Below are 14065 nucleotides of genomic sequence, written 5' to 3'. Positions count from 1 at the left end.
TTATACAAATATACTTTCTATTCTTGTAAACCATGATTGATATAATTGCATATGATAGCTTACCCGGAAGGTTGTGGTTTCATTTGCTACACTGGTGACACTATCATAGAGACAACTGCCATTGTTGGTGCAGTTGCAGAGCACCAGCGTTAGAAGCACTGCAGTGGTGACTTTGGAATCATTAGCAATTACGGTGACGTTAATTGGCGCTGAACTGGTGGGGTACCATACCAACATCCCAGTAGCTGTACAGAAGTAAAGAAGGAAGAGAATAAAGCATATTTACAAAGAAAATAGATTATTACTACTACTATTATGGTAGTTGATAGGGATATGCTTTATATATCAGTGATCACAGTAAATTAATAGGTTGAACTGGATACTTTTAACTGAAAAGGCAGCTGAACCTATATAACCATCAGTACTACCTGACATAGATTCACCTGTTATATTGATGTCAGAGGAGTCTGTCTCCAAAGAGAAGATCACAGTATCATTGTTATCATCAGTGGCTGTGTAATACACTGTTATTGGCTCAAAAAGTTTGGTGTGAATAGTGGTGGGTCCAGTAACATTTGGAGGAAAGTTATCTGTAGAGAAAAGATGCACCATTTATTAACTGGAAGTATAGCTTTGGACTATGTTGTCAGCTTGTTCAACTAGAGGATAGCATTTGTATGTTAAATGATTTGTTAAGAATATTTAGAATGGCCAATGCTAACAATTCTTGGAATTGTGGCCACTCCTACCGTGAATTTGGTTGTAGACTCTACTTTCTCATGAAAAAATCTTTACAGAAACATACTAGCAAACTCTTGATGGATTGCAATACACAAACCAACTAATTGGTGGCTGTAAGTAGACACATATAAGATAGACATCTCATGACACAATATCACAAAATTATGTCAAAAAGCTGGTCATCTCGTGCCACATATCTCCAGATATGCTGAGCCATGAGGAGTAACAAAGGACACATCTGTGTATAAAATGTATGAAATTATATGAAACAGAGTAAAAAATGTTTCTTACTCATTGTGCTGCTTTGTTCAATGGCTGCACTGAGACTGTTAAGGGTGGCTTTTCCTAAAGCATCATTTCCAGTGCTCAGGATATCAAAAATACACTCATCATTTCCTTGACATGTTTGATTTGCTCTCTGGATTTCTTCACTGCTACTCGTCAAGAGAATCTCATCATAAAACTTTGGCACAAATGTGTTATTGTTGTAGGTGTACCAAGATTCCTTCATTGGTTTATTGTAGATGAAGATGCTGTCCAAAGGATTAGTTTTCCCTGTGAAATAAAGTAATTGATAATTAGAGACGCAAAGACTTTTTGATCATTTCCCCAAATGTATGTCAAATGGACAGTCTTTTTGTAACTTCAGGTATCAGTATTCTATTCCATGGAACAGCGAATCAGCTAGCTAATTCACAAAACGCCAAAACAGGTGAATTGACTTGTTCACATCAGAACTGATAGCTCCTCTTAGGAACACTATACCAAATTTATTGATCTAATCACTTACATGTCATTCCAATTTCAAAGATGAGGGAATCATTGGGAAGTTTCACACCATTAAATTCTAGCTTGGTCCCATTGGCTGCCATCAGATCATCTGTCTTATCATCATTGAAGATCCCTGTAAAAAAAAAATTGTACACATACGGTAGTTATTACACAAAAATATTCATAGTTCTTTTTATTGCTTATATTTATAGCTGTAAACTGCAGTGTACATAGCAGATCAATGATAACATATAAATACAGTATAGCAGTGAAGAACTGGAAGGAGACTGGATCTTACCCAGGAGGCCTTCTGTTTTATTCTTGTAGGAAATATCTAACATTGTGGTAAAACTCAGAGCTCCCTGATCAGCGGAAACTGTAACTGATATCCCCCCATCGAATGAGGCTTTTATTTCATCTTTTTCTGTCTTCTCCAGTGTGATTTGGGTTACATAGGTAGAGTTGTCTTGAAAGAGTTAAATTAGAATATATTAACAAGGCATATCCACACAAAACAGGAATCACATACAAAATGTACAATATGCCTTTGGACATTCATTATGGCACTTGTAAATAGTCTTCAATATTTTTTAGCTAAATCTTGCTTCTAAAGTTATAATGTAGCAAGTAGTGTTGAGCGAACAGTTCGAGCATAGTTCGGGTCCGTACCGAATTTTGGGGTGTTCGTGACACGGACCCGAACCCGAACTTTTTCGTAAAAGTTCGGGTTCGGGTTCGTCGTTCGGCATGTATTTTGGCGCATTTTGAAAGGCTGCAAAGCAGCCAATCAACATGCATCATACTACTTGCCCTAAGATGCCATCGCAGCCATGCCTACTATTGGCAAGGCTGTGATTGGCCAAGTGCAGCATGTGACTCAGCCTCTTTATAAGCTTGTGCGCACGTCGGGACGTGCTCACTCCCGATGTGAATAGAACAGGGATAGACGCAGCTGATGCTAGGGCGAGAATAGGCAGGGATAATTGAATAACTGGAAGCAAATTTCTCTCCTCCACCTGTGATTCATCTGAACAACTGCAGCTGAGCTGCTTTTTTGATAGGGATTGGCTATTTTTAGAGTGGCCAGAGTGATTTTTCCATCCACATGTACCTGGGCTGACCGCCGGCCGCCATTTTGCGACTTGTAGTGCTGCAGCAGAAGCTGCCACAGTGTGCATTCCAAAGCTCCAAACAAGTCAGACATCTACACCTGGGATTCAGACCAATAGCGATTTAGCAGCACAGTCCAAGGCTATTTTTTTTAAAGGTTGTGCAGACCATTTTGTGGCACATGTTACTGGGCTGATAGGCGGCGGCCATCTTGGGACTAGTGCTGCAGCACAATCTCTCCCAACGTCCATTAATCACTTGTAATAGTGGTCTGTGCCATAGAAATCCTACATCAGGGACTTGGGTGTGCTTGTGTCACCCCTACTAATACCAGTCCACCTGTAATCCATACAGTGAAAAGCCATAAAGTATTCCAGTGAGGGAATTTTTTTTTAATTTAAAAAAGGCCAAGTTAGTTTATCTGGCGTTCAATATACTAGATACAGTTAGGCCTGCGTTTCATACATCTGGAATTAGCAAACTAATGTGCTGGGGTTGGGAAAACATATATGTACCCATACTAGAATCTGTCAAAGAAAGCGGTACTCACATATAACAGTCATTCCATCTGTAATCCATACAGTCAAAAGACTGAAAGTATTCCAGTGAGGGAATTTTTTTTATTTAAAAAAGGCCAAGTTAGTTTATCTGGCGTTCAATATACTAGATACAGTTAGGCCTGCGTTTCATACATCTGGAATTAGCAAACTAATGTGCTGGGGTTGGGAAAACATATATGTACCCATACTAGAATCTGTCAAAGAAAGCGGTACTCACATATAACAGTCATTCCATCTGTAATCCATACAGTCAAAAGACTGAAAGTATTCCAGTGAGGGAATTTTTTTTATTTAAAAAAGGCCAAGTTAGTTTATCTGGCGTTCAATATACTAGATACAGTTAGGCCTGCGTTTCATACATCTGGAATTAGCAAACTAATGTGCTGGGGTTGGGAAAACATATATGTACCCATACTAGAATCTGTCAAAGAAAGCGGTACTCACATATAACAGTCATTCCATCTGTAATCCATACAGTCAAAAGACTGAAAGTATTCCAGTGAGGGAATTTTTTATTTATTTAAAAAAGGCCAAGTTAGTTTATCTGGCGTTCAATATACTAGATACAGTTAGGCCTGCGTTTCATACATCTGGAATTAGCAAACTAATGTGCTGGGGTTGGGAAAACATATATGTACCCATACTAGAATCTGTCAAAGAAAGCGGTACTCACATATAACAGTCATTCCATCTGTAATCCATACAGTCAAAAGACTGAAAGTATTCCAGTGAGGGAATTTTTTTTATTTAAAAAAGGCCAAGTTAGTTTATCTGGCGTTCAATATACTAGATACAGTTAGGCCTGCGTTTCATACATCTGGAATTAGCAAACTAATGTGCTGGGGTTGGGAAAACATATATGTACCCATACTAGAATCTGTCAAAGAAAGCGGTACTCACATATAACAGTCATTCCATCTGTAATCCATACAGTCAAAAGACTGAAAGTATTCCAGTGAGGGAATTTTTTTTATTTAAAAAAGGCCAAGTTAGTTTATCTGGCGTTCAATATACTAGATACAGTTAGGCCTGCGTTTCATACATCTGGAATTAGCAAACTAATGTGCTGGGGTTGGGAAAACATATATGTACCCATACTAGAATCTGTCAAAGAAAGCGGTACTCACATATAACAGTCATTCCATCTGTAATCCATACAGTCAAAAGACTGAAAGTATTCCAGTGAGGGAATTTTTTTTATTTAAAAAAGGCCAAGTTAGTTTATCTGGCGTTCAATATACTAGATACAGTTAGGCCTGCGTTTCATACATCTGGAATTAGCAAACTAATGTGCTGGGGTTGGGAAAACATATATGTACCCATACTAGAATCTGTCAAAGAAAGCGGTACTCACATATAACAGTCATTCCATCTGTAATCCATACAGTCAAAAGACTGAAAGTATTCCAGTGAGGGAATTTTTTTTATTTAAAAAAGGCCAAGTTAGTTTATCTGGCGTTCAATATACTAGATACAGTTAGGCCTGCGTTTCATACATCTGGAATTAGCAAACTAATGTGCTGGGGTTGGGAAAACATATATGTACCCATACTAGAATCTGTCAAAGAAAGCGGTACTCACATATAACAGTCATTCCATCTGTAATCCATACAGTCAAAAGACTGAAAGTATTCCAGTGAGGGGATTTTTTTTATTTAAAAAAAGCCAAGTTAGTTTATCTGGCGTTCAATATACTAGATACAGTTAGGCCTGCGTTTCATACATCTGGAATTAGCAAACTAATGTGCTGGGGTTGGGAAAACATATATGTACCCATACTAGAATCTGTCAAAGAAAGCGGTACTCACATATAACAGTCATTCCATCTGTAATCCATACAGTCAAAAGACTGAAAGTATTCCAGTGAGGGAATTTTTTATTTATTTAAAAAAGGCCAAGTTAGTTTATCTGGCGTTCAATATACTAGATACAGTTAGGCCTGCGTTTCATACATCTGGAATTAGCAAACTAATGTGCTGGGGTTGGGAAAACATATATGTACCCATACTAGAATCTGTCAAAGAAAGCGGTACTCACATATAACAGTCATTCCATCTGTAATCCATACAGTCAAAAGACTGAAAGTATTCCAGTGAGGGAATTTTTTTTATTTAAAAAAGGCCAAGTTAGTTTATCTGGCGTTCAATATACTAGATACAGTTAGGCCTGCGTTTCATACATCTGGAATTAGCAAACTAATGTGCTGGGGTTGGGAAAACATATATGTACCCATACTAGAATCTGTCAAAGAAAGCGGTACTCACATATAACAGTCATTCCATCTGTAATCCATACAGTCAAAAGACTGAAAGTATTCCAGTGAGGGAATTTTTTTTATTTAAAAAAGGCCAAGTTAGTTTATCTGGCGTTCAATATACTAGATACAGTTAGGCCTGCGTTTCATACATCTGGAATTAGCAAACTAATGTGCTGGGGTTGGGAAAACATATATGTACCCATACTAGAATCTGTCAAAGAAAGCGGTACTCACATATAACAGTCATTCCATCTGTAATCCATACAGTCAAAAGACTGAAAGTATTCCAGTGAGGGGATTTTTTTTATTTAAAAAAGGCCAAGTTAGTTTATCTGGCGTTCAATATACTAGATACAGTTAGGCCTGCGTTTCATACATCTGGAATTAGCAAACTAATGTGCTGGGGTTGGGAAAACATATATGTACCCATACTAGAATCTGTCAAAGAAAGCGGTACTCACATATAACAGTCATTCCATCTGTAATCCATACAGTCAAAAGACTGAAAGTATTCCAGTGAGGGAATTTTTTATTTATTTAAAAAAGGCCAAGTTAGTTTATCTGGCGTTCAATATACTAGATACAGTTAGGCCTGCGTTTCATACATCTGGAATTAGCAAACTAATGTGCTGGGGTTGGGAAAACATATATGTACCCATACTAGAATCTGTCAAAGAAAGCGGTACTCACATATAACAGTCATTCCATCTGTAATCCATACAGTCAAAAGACTGAAAGTATTCCAGTGAGGGAATTTTTATTTTATTTAAAAAAGGCCAAGTTAGTTTATCTGGCATTCAATATACTAGATACAGTTAGGCCTGCGTTTCATACATCTGGAATTAGCAAACTAATGTGCTGGGGTTGGGAAAACATATATGTACCCATACTAGAATCTGTCAAAGAAAGCGGTACTCACATATAACAGTCATTCCATCTGTAATCCATACAGTCAAAAGACTGAAAGTATTCCAGTGAGGGGATTTTGCTTATAAAAAATAATATATTTCATTGTGGTGCGAGTTGAATCGCAACAATGAAGAAAAATACTATTAAGGGACGAGGACGCGGTCGTGGTGGTGTCCGTGGAGCCTCTGTTGCTGGTAGAGGACGTGGCCGTTCGGCCCCAGGCGCACACAGTAGGGAACGAACTCCCTCAACTAGCCGGCAGAATGTACCGCAATATCTCGTGGGGCCCAATGCCGCTCTTAGGATGGTAAGGCCTGAGCAGGTACAGGCATTAATCGATTGGGTGGCCGACAGTGCTTCCAGCACGTTCACCACATGGTCTTCCACCCAGTCTTCTGCGGAAAGCGCACAGGTGGCACCTGAAAACCAAGCCCATCAGTCTGTCACATCACCCCCAAGCATATCAGGGAAACGGTCTGAGCCACAAGTTATGCAGCAGTCTCTTCTTCTGTTTGAAGACTCTGCTTCCAGGGTTTCCCAGGGGCGTCCACCTAGCCCTTCCCCAGTGGAGGAAGACATACCATGCACTGACGCACAACCACTTATGTCTCCAGATGAAGAGGACATGGGAATACCACCACAGCAGAGTCACCGACTCTCTGATGATGACGAAACACAGGTGCCCACTGCCGTGTCTTTTTGCAGTGTGCAGACTGAACAGGAGGAGGTCAGGGAGGGAGACTGGGTGGAAGACGATGCAGAGGACGATGAGGTCTTAGACCCCACATGGACTGAAGGTCGTGGCGATGACTTTCACAGTTCAGAGGAAGAGGTAGTGGTGAGACCGAGATAACAGCGAAGCCAAAGAGGGAGCAGGGGGCCAAAGCAGACGAGCCGCCGCCCCCAGAGTTCGCCTGCTACTGGACATCGCCAACAGGGACCCAGCCCCACAAAGGCAGCTTCAAAGAGTTCCCTGGCATGGCACTTCTTTAAACAATGTCCTACCGACAAGACCCGAGTGACTTGCACGCTCTGCCATCAGAGCCTGAGGCGAGGCATTAACGTTCTGAACCTCAGCACAACCTGCATGACCAGGCATCTACATGCAAAGCATGAACTGCAGTGGGGTACACACCTTAAAAACCAGGCACTCGCTGAGGCTCCCCCTGCTCCCTCTACCGCTGCTGCCTCGGCTTCCGCCTCGAGAGGAATGTTGCCACCTGCCGAGCAGCAAACAGAGGATGTGCCACCGACACCACCACCACCGCCACCGTCAACTAGCGTCTCCACTATATCACACAGCAGCGTTCAGCTCTCAATATCTCAAACCTTAGAGAGGAAGCGCAAATTCCCCCCGAGTCACCCTCGAGCCCTTGGCCTGAACGCCAGCATTTCTAAACTGCTGGCCTTTGAAATGCTGTCATTCCGGCTGGTGGACACAGACAGCTTCAAACAGCTGATGGCCATGGCTGTCCCGCAGTATGTGGTTCCCAGCCGCCACTACTTCTCCAAGACAGCCGTGCCTTCCCTGCACATGCAAGTGTCCGATAAAATCAAGTGTGCACTGCGCAACGCCATTTGTGGCAAGGTCCACCTAACCACAGATACGTGGACCAGTAAGCACGGCCAGGGACGCTATATCTCACTAACTGCACACTGGATGAATGTAGTGGCGGCTGGGCCCCCGGCGGACAGTTCCTTGGCGCACGTCCTTCCGCCCCCTAGGATCGCAGGGCATCATTCTCTGCCTCCTGTAGCCTCCTCCTCCTACTCGGCTTCCTCCTCCACTGCTTCCACCAGCTCATCCGGTCAGCCACACACCTTCACCACCAACTTCAGCACAGCCCGGGGTAAACGTCAGCAGGCCATTCTGAAACTCATATGTTTGGGGGACAGGCCCCACAGCGCAAAGGAGTTGTGGCGGGGTATTGAACAACAGACCGACGAGTGGTTTCTGCCGGTGGGCCTCAAGCCAGGCCTGGTGGTATGCGATAATGGGCGAAATCTCGTGGCAGCTCTGGGACTAGCCGGTTTGACGCACATCCCTTGCCTGGCGCATGTGCTGAACTTGGTGGTGCAGAGGTTCATTCACCACTACCCCAACATGTCAGAGCTGCTGCATAAAGTGCGGGCCGTCTGTGCGCGCTTCCGCCGTTCACATCCTGCCGCTGCTCGCCTGTCTGCGCTACAGCGGAACTTCGGCCTTCCCGCTCACCGCCTCATATGCGACGTGCCCACCCGGTGGAACTCCACCTTGCACATGCTGGAGAGACTGTGCGAGCAGCAGCAGGCCATAGTGGAGTTTCAGCTGCAGCACGCTCGCGTCAGTCGTACTGCCGAACAGCACCACTTCACCACCAATGATTGGGCCTCCATGCGAGACCTGTGTGCCCTGCTGCGCTGTTTCGAGTACTCCACCAACATGGCCAGTGGCGATGACACTGTTATCAGCGTTACAATACCACTTCTATGTCTCCTTGAGAAAACACTTAGGGCAATGATGTTAGAGGAGGTGGCCCAGGTGGAGGAGGAGGAGGAGGATGAGGGCTCGTTTCTAACACTTTCGGGCCAGTCTGTTCGAAGTGGCTCAGAGGGAGGTTTGTTTAAGCAGCAGAGGACAGGTTCACAAGTCGCCAGCCAAGGCACTGTACTGGAGGACGAGGAGGAGGAGGAGGTGGAGGGGGACGAGGATGACGCAAGTTCACAGCGGGGTGGCAGCCCAGGCCCATCACTGGTGCGTGGCTGGGGGGATACGGTGGACGATGACGATACGCCTCCCACAGAGGACAGCTTGTCCTTACCCATGGGTAGCCTGGCCCACATGAGCGAATATATGCTCCAATGCCTGCGCAACGACAGCAGAGTTGCCCACGTTTTAACGTGTGCAGACTACTGGGTGGCCACCCTGCTGGATCCCCGGTATAAAGACAATGTGCCCACTTTAATTCCTGAACTGGAGCGCGACCGTAAGATGCGCGAGTACAAGCGCACGCTGATAGAGGCGCTCTTGAGAGCATTCCCACATGTCACAGGGGAACAGGTGGAAGGTGAAGGCAGAGGAGTGGCAAGAGGTCGCCAACGCAGCTGTGTCACGGCCAGCTCATCTGAGGGCAGGGTTAGCATGGCAGAAATGTGGAAAAGTTTTGTCTCCACGCCACAGCTATCTGCACCGACACCTGATACGGAACGTGTTAGCAGGAGGCAGCATTTCACTAACATGGTTGAACAGTATGTCTGCACACCCCTCCACATCCTGACGGATGGTTCGGCCCCATTCAACTACTGGGTTTCGAAATTGTCCACGTGGCCAGAGTTAGCATGTTATGCCTTGGAGGTGCTTTCCTGCCCGGCGGCCAGCGTTTTATCTGAACGCGTATTCAGCACGGCAGGGGGCGTCATTACTGACAAGCGCAGCCGCCTGTCCACAGCCAACGTGGACAAGCTGACCTTCATAAAGATGAACCAGGCATGGATCCCACAGGACCTGTCCCTCCCTTGTGCAGAGTAGTCCTTATTAACTGCCTAAAACATGTCTTGTTGTGCTACGGGCCACTTCTTTATTTGATACAAATTTTATGAAACCCACAGTTGAATGAAACTCTTCTCTGTCTGGGCGCCGGGGCCTAACCAGATGAAAGTGGCCGGTTAAACTAACGGGTGACATGAAGCCATAACCTCTGCCATGCTACCTCTGTCTTCTGTCTGGGTGCTGAGGCCTAAGTCAAATAAAGCGGTCTTCTGCTGTGCTGGGGGATATGAAGCTAATCTCTGACCTCTCTCCTCTGTCTGGGTCCAAAGGCCTAAATCACTGAAAGAGGCCTTCTCCTGTGGTGTGTGATATGATGCCAGAATATGTGCTGTGGGGCCTCTCTCTTCTTCCTGGGTGCAGGGGTCAAATAAACTAAATTGTGGCCTACTCCTGTGGTGGTTGATATGATGCCTGATTCTCTGATGTGGAACCTCTCTCCTCTGTTTGGGTGAAGGGGTCAAAGTAACTAAATGGTGGCTTCTCCTGTGGTGGCTGATATGATGCCAGAATATGTGCTGTGGTGCCTCTCTCCTCTTCCTGGGTGCGGGGGTCAAAGTAACTCAATGGTGGCTTCTCCTGTGGTGGCTGATATGATGCCAGAATATGTGCTGTGGTGCCTCTCTCCTCTTCCTGGGTGCGGGGGTCAAAGTAACTCAATGGTGGCTTCTCCTGTGGTGGCTGATATGATGCCAGAATATGTGCTGTGGTGCCTCTCTCCTCTTCCTGGGTGCAGGGGTCAAAGTAACTAAATGGTGGCTTCTCCTGTGGTGGTTGATATGATGCCTGATTCTCTGCTGTGAAACCTCTCTCCTCCATCTGGGTGTAGGGGTCAAAGTCTTTCAAAGTCGCCTTCTCCTGTGCTGATTGATATAAAGCTGATGGTTGTGCCATCTGACATGGTTGCCAGGGTCTGATTCAATGGGGGCCTACTCCTGTGGTGGGTGATCTAAATGCCTGATTCTCTGCTGTGAAACCTCTCTCCTCCGTCTGGGTGTAGGGGTCAAAGTCTTTCAAAGTCGCCTTCTCCTGTGCTGATTGATATGAAGCTGATGGTTGTGCCATCTGACATGGTTGCCGGGGTCCCATTAAATTGGGGCCTACTCCTGTGGTGGGTGATCTAAATGCCTGATTCTCTGCTTTGAAACCTCTCTCCTCCGTCCGGGTGTAGGGGTCAAAGTCTGTCAAAGTCGCCTTCTCCTGTGCTGATTGATATAAAGCTTATGCTTGTGCCATCTGACATGGTTGCCGGGGTCTGATTCAATGGTGGCCTACTCCTGTGGTGGGTGATCTAAATGCCTGATTCTCTGCTGTGTAACCTCTCTCCTCCGTCTGGGTGTAGGGGTCAAAGTAACTAAATGGTGGCCTACTCCTGTGGTGGGTGATATGATGCCTGGTTCTCTGCTGTGGGACCTCTCTCCTTTGTCTGGGTGCTGTGGTCAAAATAATAGTAAGTGACCTTCTCCATTGGTGGGTGACTTGAAGCCTGATTCTGTGCTATGGGACCTCACTCCAATTAATATTGTTTAATTTTTATTTATTTTATGTTAACTCATCATTTCCCTATCTACATTTGTTTGCAGGGGATTTAACTACATTTTGCTGCCTTTTGCAGCCCTCTAGCCCTTTCCGGGTGTGTTTTACAGCCTTTTTAGTGCCCAAAAGTTCGGGTCCCCATTGACTTCTATGGGGTTCGGGTTCGGGATGAAGTTCGGGTCGAGTTCGGATCCCGAACCCGAACATTTTTCGAAAGTTCGGCCGAACTCGTCGAACCCGAACATCCAGGTGTTCGCTCAACTCTAGTAGCAAGGCATCGGGTGTCCTGAATCTAGCTATCTAAAATCTTGAATCATGCTTCATTCAAGTCGAAAGATATTTACAATATTAACATTCTGAGTTTTTGGTACTAACTTTGTATTATTTTATTTAAGTTATTTGGTGAAAAAAATTGAAACGTTGCCCATTTAAATAACATTCTTTAAGTAACACCTGTTTGGAAATGTTATCTTACCTGGTAAAGTAAATTCAGTTCCATTGAGTTTCACAATAGTCGAATTGCTTCCCTGAAGTATCCACTCAATCTATATGAAGAGACAAGTGAAGAGAATGTTGTAGGATGAGTCAGTCATTGTGATTTTTAGCATATATAATGCCAACACAGTAATAGTGGATACGTATAAAACTTTACCGTTGTCCCATTTTGAATTATGGCGGCCATTCCCACAAAGTTGGTTGCCTGCGTGTCATTGCCAGCCCTAGCAGTACGCCCTTGAAGCCTGAAGATAACCGTGCCATTCTCATCTTTAACATTGGTCAAAATGAACTCTCCCAAGCCATTAAAAGTATATTTTACTCCATCTAATGTGCTGATGTGGGGGTCACCAAATAAAAAGCCTAAAATATAACATTAAGCATTGAGTGTAACTGTTTAAAAAGGTTTAAAAAACATCAAATTACAGCTAGGGAGCCTCAAGCTGCGTATGCCTACCAAAGTTTGGTGGAATATATCCAAAGCAGAAATCAGAAGGTCTTCTCTGTTGGTACAAGGAACATAGAGATGAAGAGCCGGAGTACCTGCAGCAGTTATTGTAAGGATCAACTTCAAGTTCTGTAGGGACAAGATAAATGTAAGATGATGGTAACATTTTACACTAAAACAGCAAGAGAAAAATTATATATTATATTTCATTGATCTGCTAAGAACCTAGAATAGTATTAAACTGCACATTATTTATGAGTATCATATTATTATTACCTTTATATTTATCCCTTTGTATCTGTAACTGTGGTAGAAAGTAGCTGTAATAATAGAAATTGTAGTAGTAGTAAGGGTCCCACCATCTCAACCAGCTGTTCTCATATTCCCATGGGGTTGGTGTGTATCTTTCTTTCTCTCCATAGGACAAACTGCCCCAGTAATTGTAGTAACATCGTGTGCCTCCTCCATACCATGATGAAGATGCAGTCTGGAAACTGTAGTATGGACTATACCAATCTGGAGGAGTAAATTGAAATAAATTATTTAGTGGTAAATGGTCATTATTTGCATTTTCACTGTATTTGTTACAAACCTTTCAGGACAGGGCCTTCTGATGTTCTGTTTTTTTTTTTTTTTTTGTGTTTTTTCTTTTACCCCCTGCCATATCTTTTTTATTTTTTGTTCACATAGTCATATGTTTGGGCTTGTTTTTTGACAAATTGTACTTTTAATGGGGCCATTTAATATTGGATATGATGTAGTGCAGGGATGCTCAACCTGCGGCCCTCTAGCTGTTGTAAAACTACAACTCCCACCATGCCCTTCTGTAGGCTTATAGCTGTAGGCTGTCCGGGAATGATGGGAGTTGTAGTTTTGTAACAGCTGGAGGGCCGTAGGTTGAGCATGCCTGATGTAGTGGGAAGCTGAAAAAAAATTCCAAAGGAGTGGAACTTTTATAGTTTTCTTGTGTTTTAATATAAAAAAATAAAAACCGTTGAATAAATCGACTTTTCTTTACATCACGATATTCTGACCCCATAACTGTTATAAATGACCTCTTAGTGACCACCAATATGCCTTTTTACTGACATAAACAAAGGGTGTTTAAGCTAGATAGCTGGCTTTAATCAATGATTATATGTATCCAAAATGGTGCATTAAAAACTATAAATTGTCCTGCAAAAAAATACGCCCTCATACAGTACGTTGATGAAAAAACTAAAAAGTTATAGCTCTTGGAATGCGATTATGAAAAAATGTGCATGGCCACTAATGGGTTAAGTCTACAGAGTGGTATGAGGACTCATTTTTTGTGGGGTAATCTCTAGTTTTTATTGATACCATTTTGGAGCGTTTATAACTTTTTGATCTGTTTTTATTAATTCTTAAAAACAGTGAATAGTCTATTTTGATTCTTTTTTCACATTACAGTGCTCACCGAATGGGATGAATACATTTATATTTTAATAATACAGGTGTTTTGGGATATGACATTGCCTATTATCTTTTTTTTTATTGTCTATGTATTTTTATTTTTAATATGGGAAAAGGGCAGTGATTTGAATTTTCATATTTTTTAACCCTTAGGATACCAGAGATTTAGCATTTAAATTTTTCTTCCCTGTCTTCCTGGAGCCATAACTTATTATTTTTCCGTTCACATATCCATATGAGGACTTGTTTTTTGCGGGACAAGTTGTACTTTCTTATGT

General features: G+C 43.2%; 1 protein-coding gene across 1 annotated transcript in view; it reads right to left on the bottom strand.

Annotated features, from left to right (window-relative positions):
* The window catches only part of LOC120999139, a 260278-nt gene that overhangs the window by 219565 nt on the left and 26648 nt on the right, over positions 1-14065 (bottom strand). The window contains exons 15-23 of the mRNA XM_040430012.1: positions 12630-12847; positions 12363-12482; positions 12063-12268; positions 11886-11955; positions 1811-1978; positions 1532-1645; positions 1033-1296; positions 444-590; positions 64-245 (exon numbers count right to left, since the gene is read on the bottom strand). Coding sequence (XP_040285946.1) covers positions 64-245; positions 444-590; positions 1033-1296; positions 1532-1645; positions 1811-1978; positions 11886-11955; positions 12063-12268; positions 12363-12482; positions 12630-12847 — 1489 coding nt within the window. The remainder of the gene's footprint in view (positions 1-63; positions 246-443; positions 591-1032; positions 1297-1531; positions 1646-1810; positions 1979-11885; positions 11956-12062; positions 12269-12362; positions 12483-12629; positions 12848-14065) is intronic.

Source organism: Bufo bufo, chromosome 4, assembly GCF_905171765.1.
Source record: "Bufo bufo chromosome 4, aBufBuf1.1, whole genome shotgun sequence".
NCBI classification, from domain to species: domain Eukaryota; kingdom Metazoa; phylum Chordata; class Amphibia; order Anura; family Bufonidae; genus Bufo; species Bufo bufo.
Note: the sequence above shows the minus strand (reverse complement) of the source record. Positions and strands in the feature narration are given on the sequence as shown.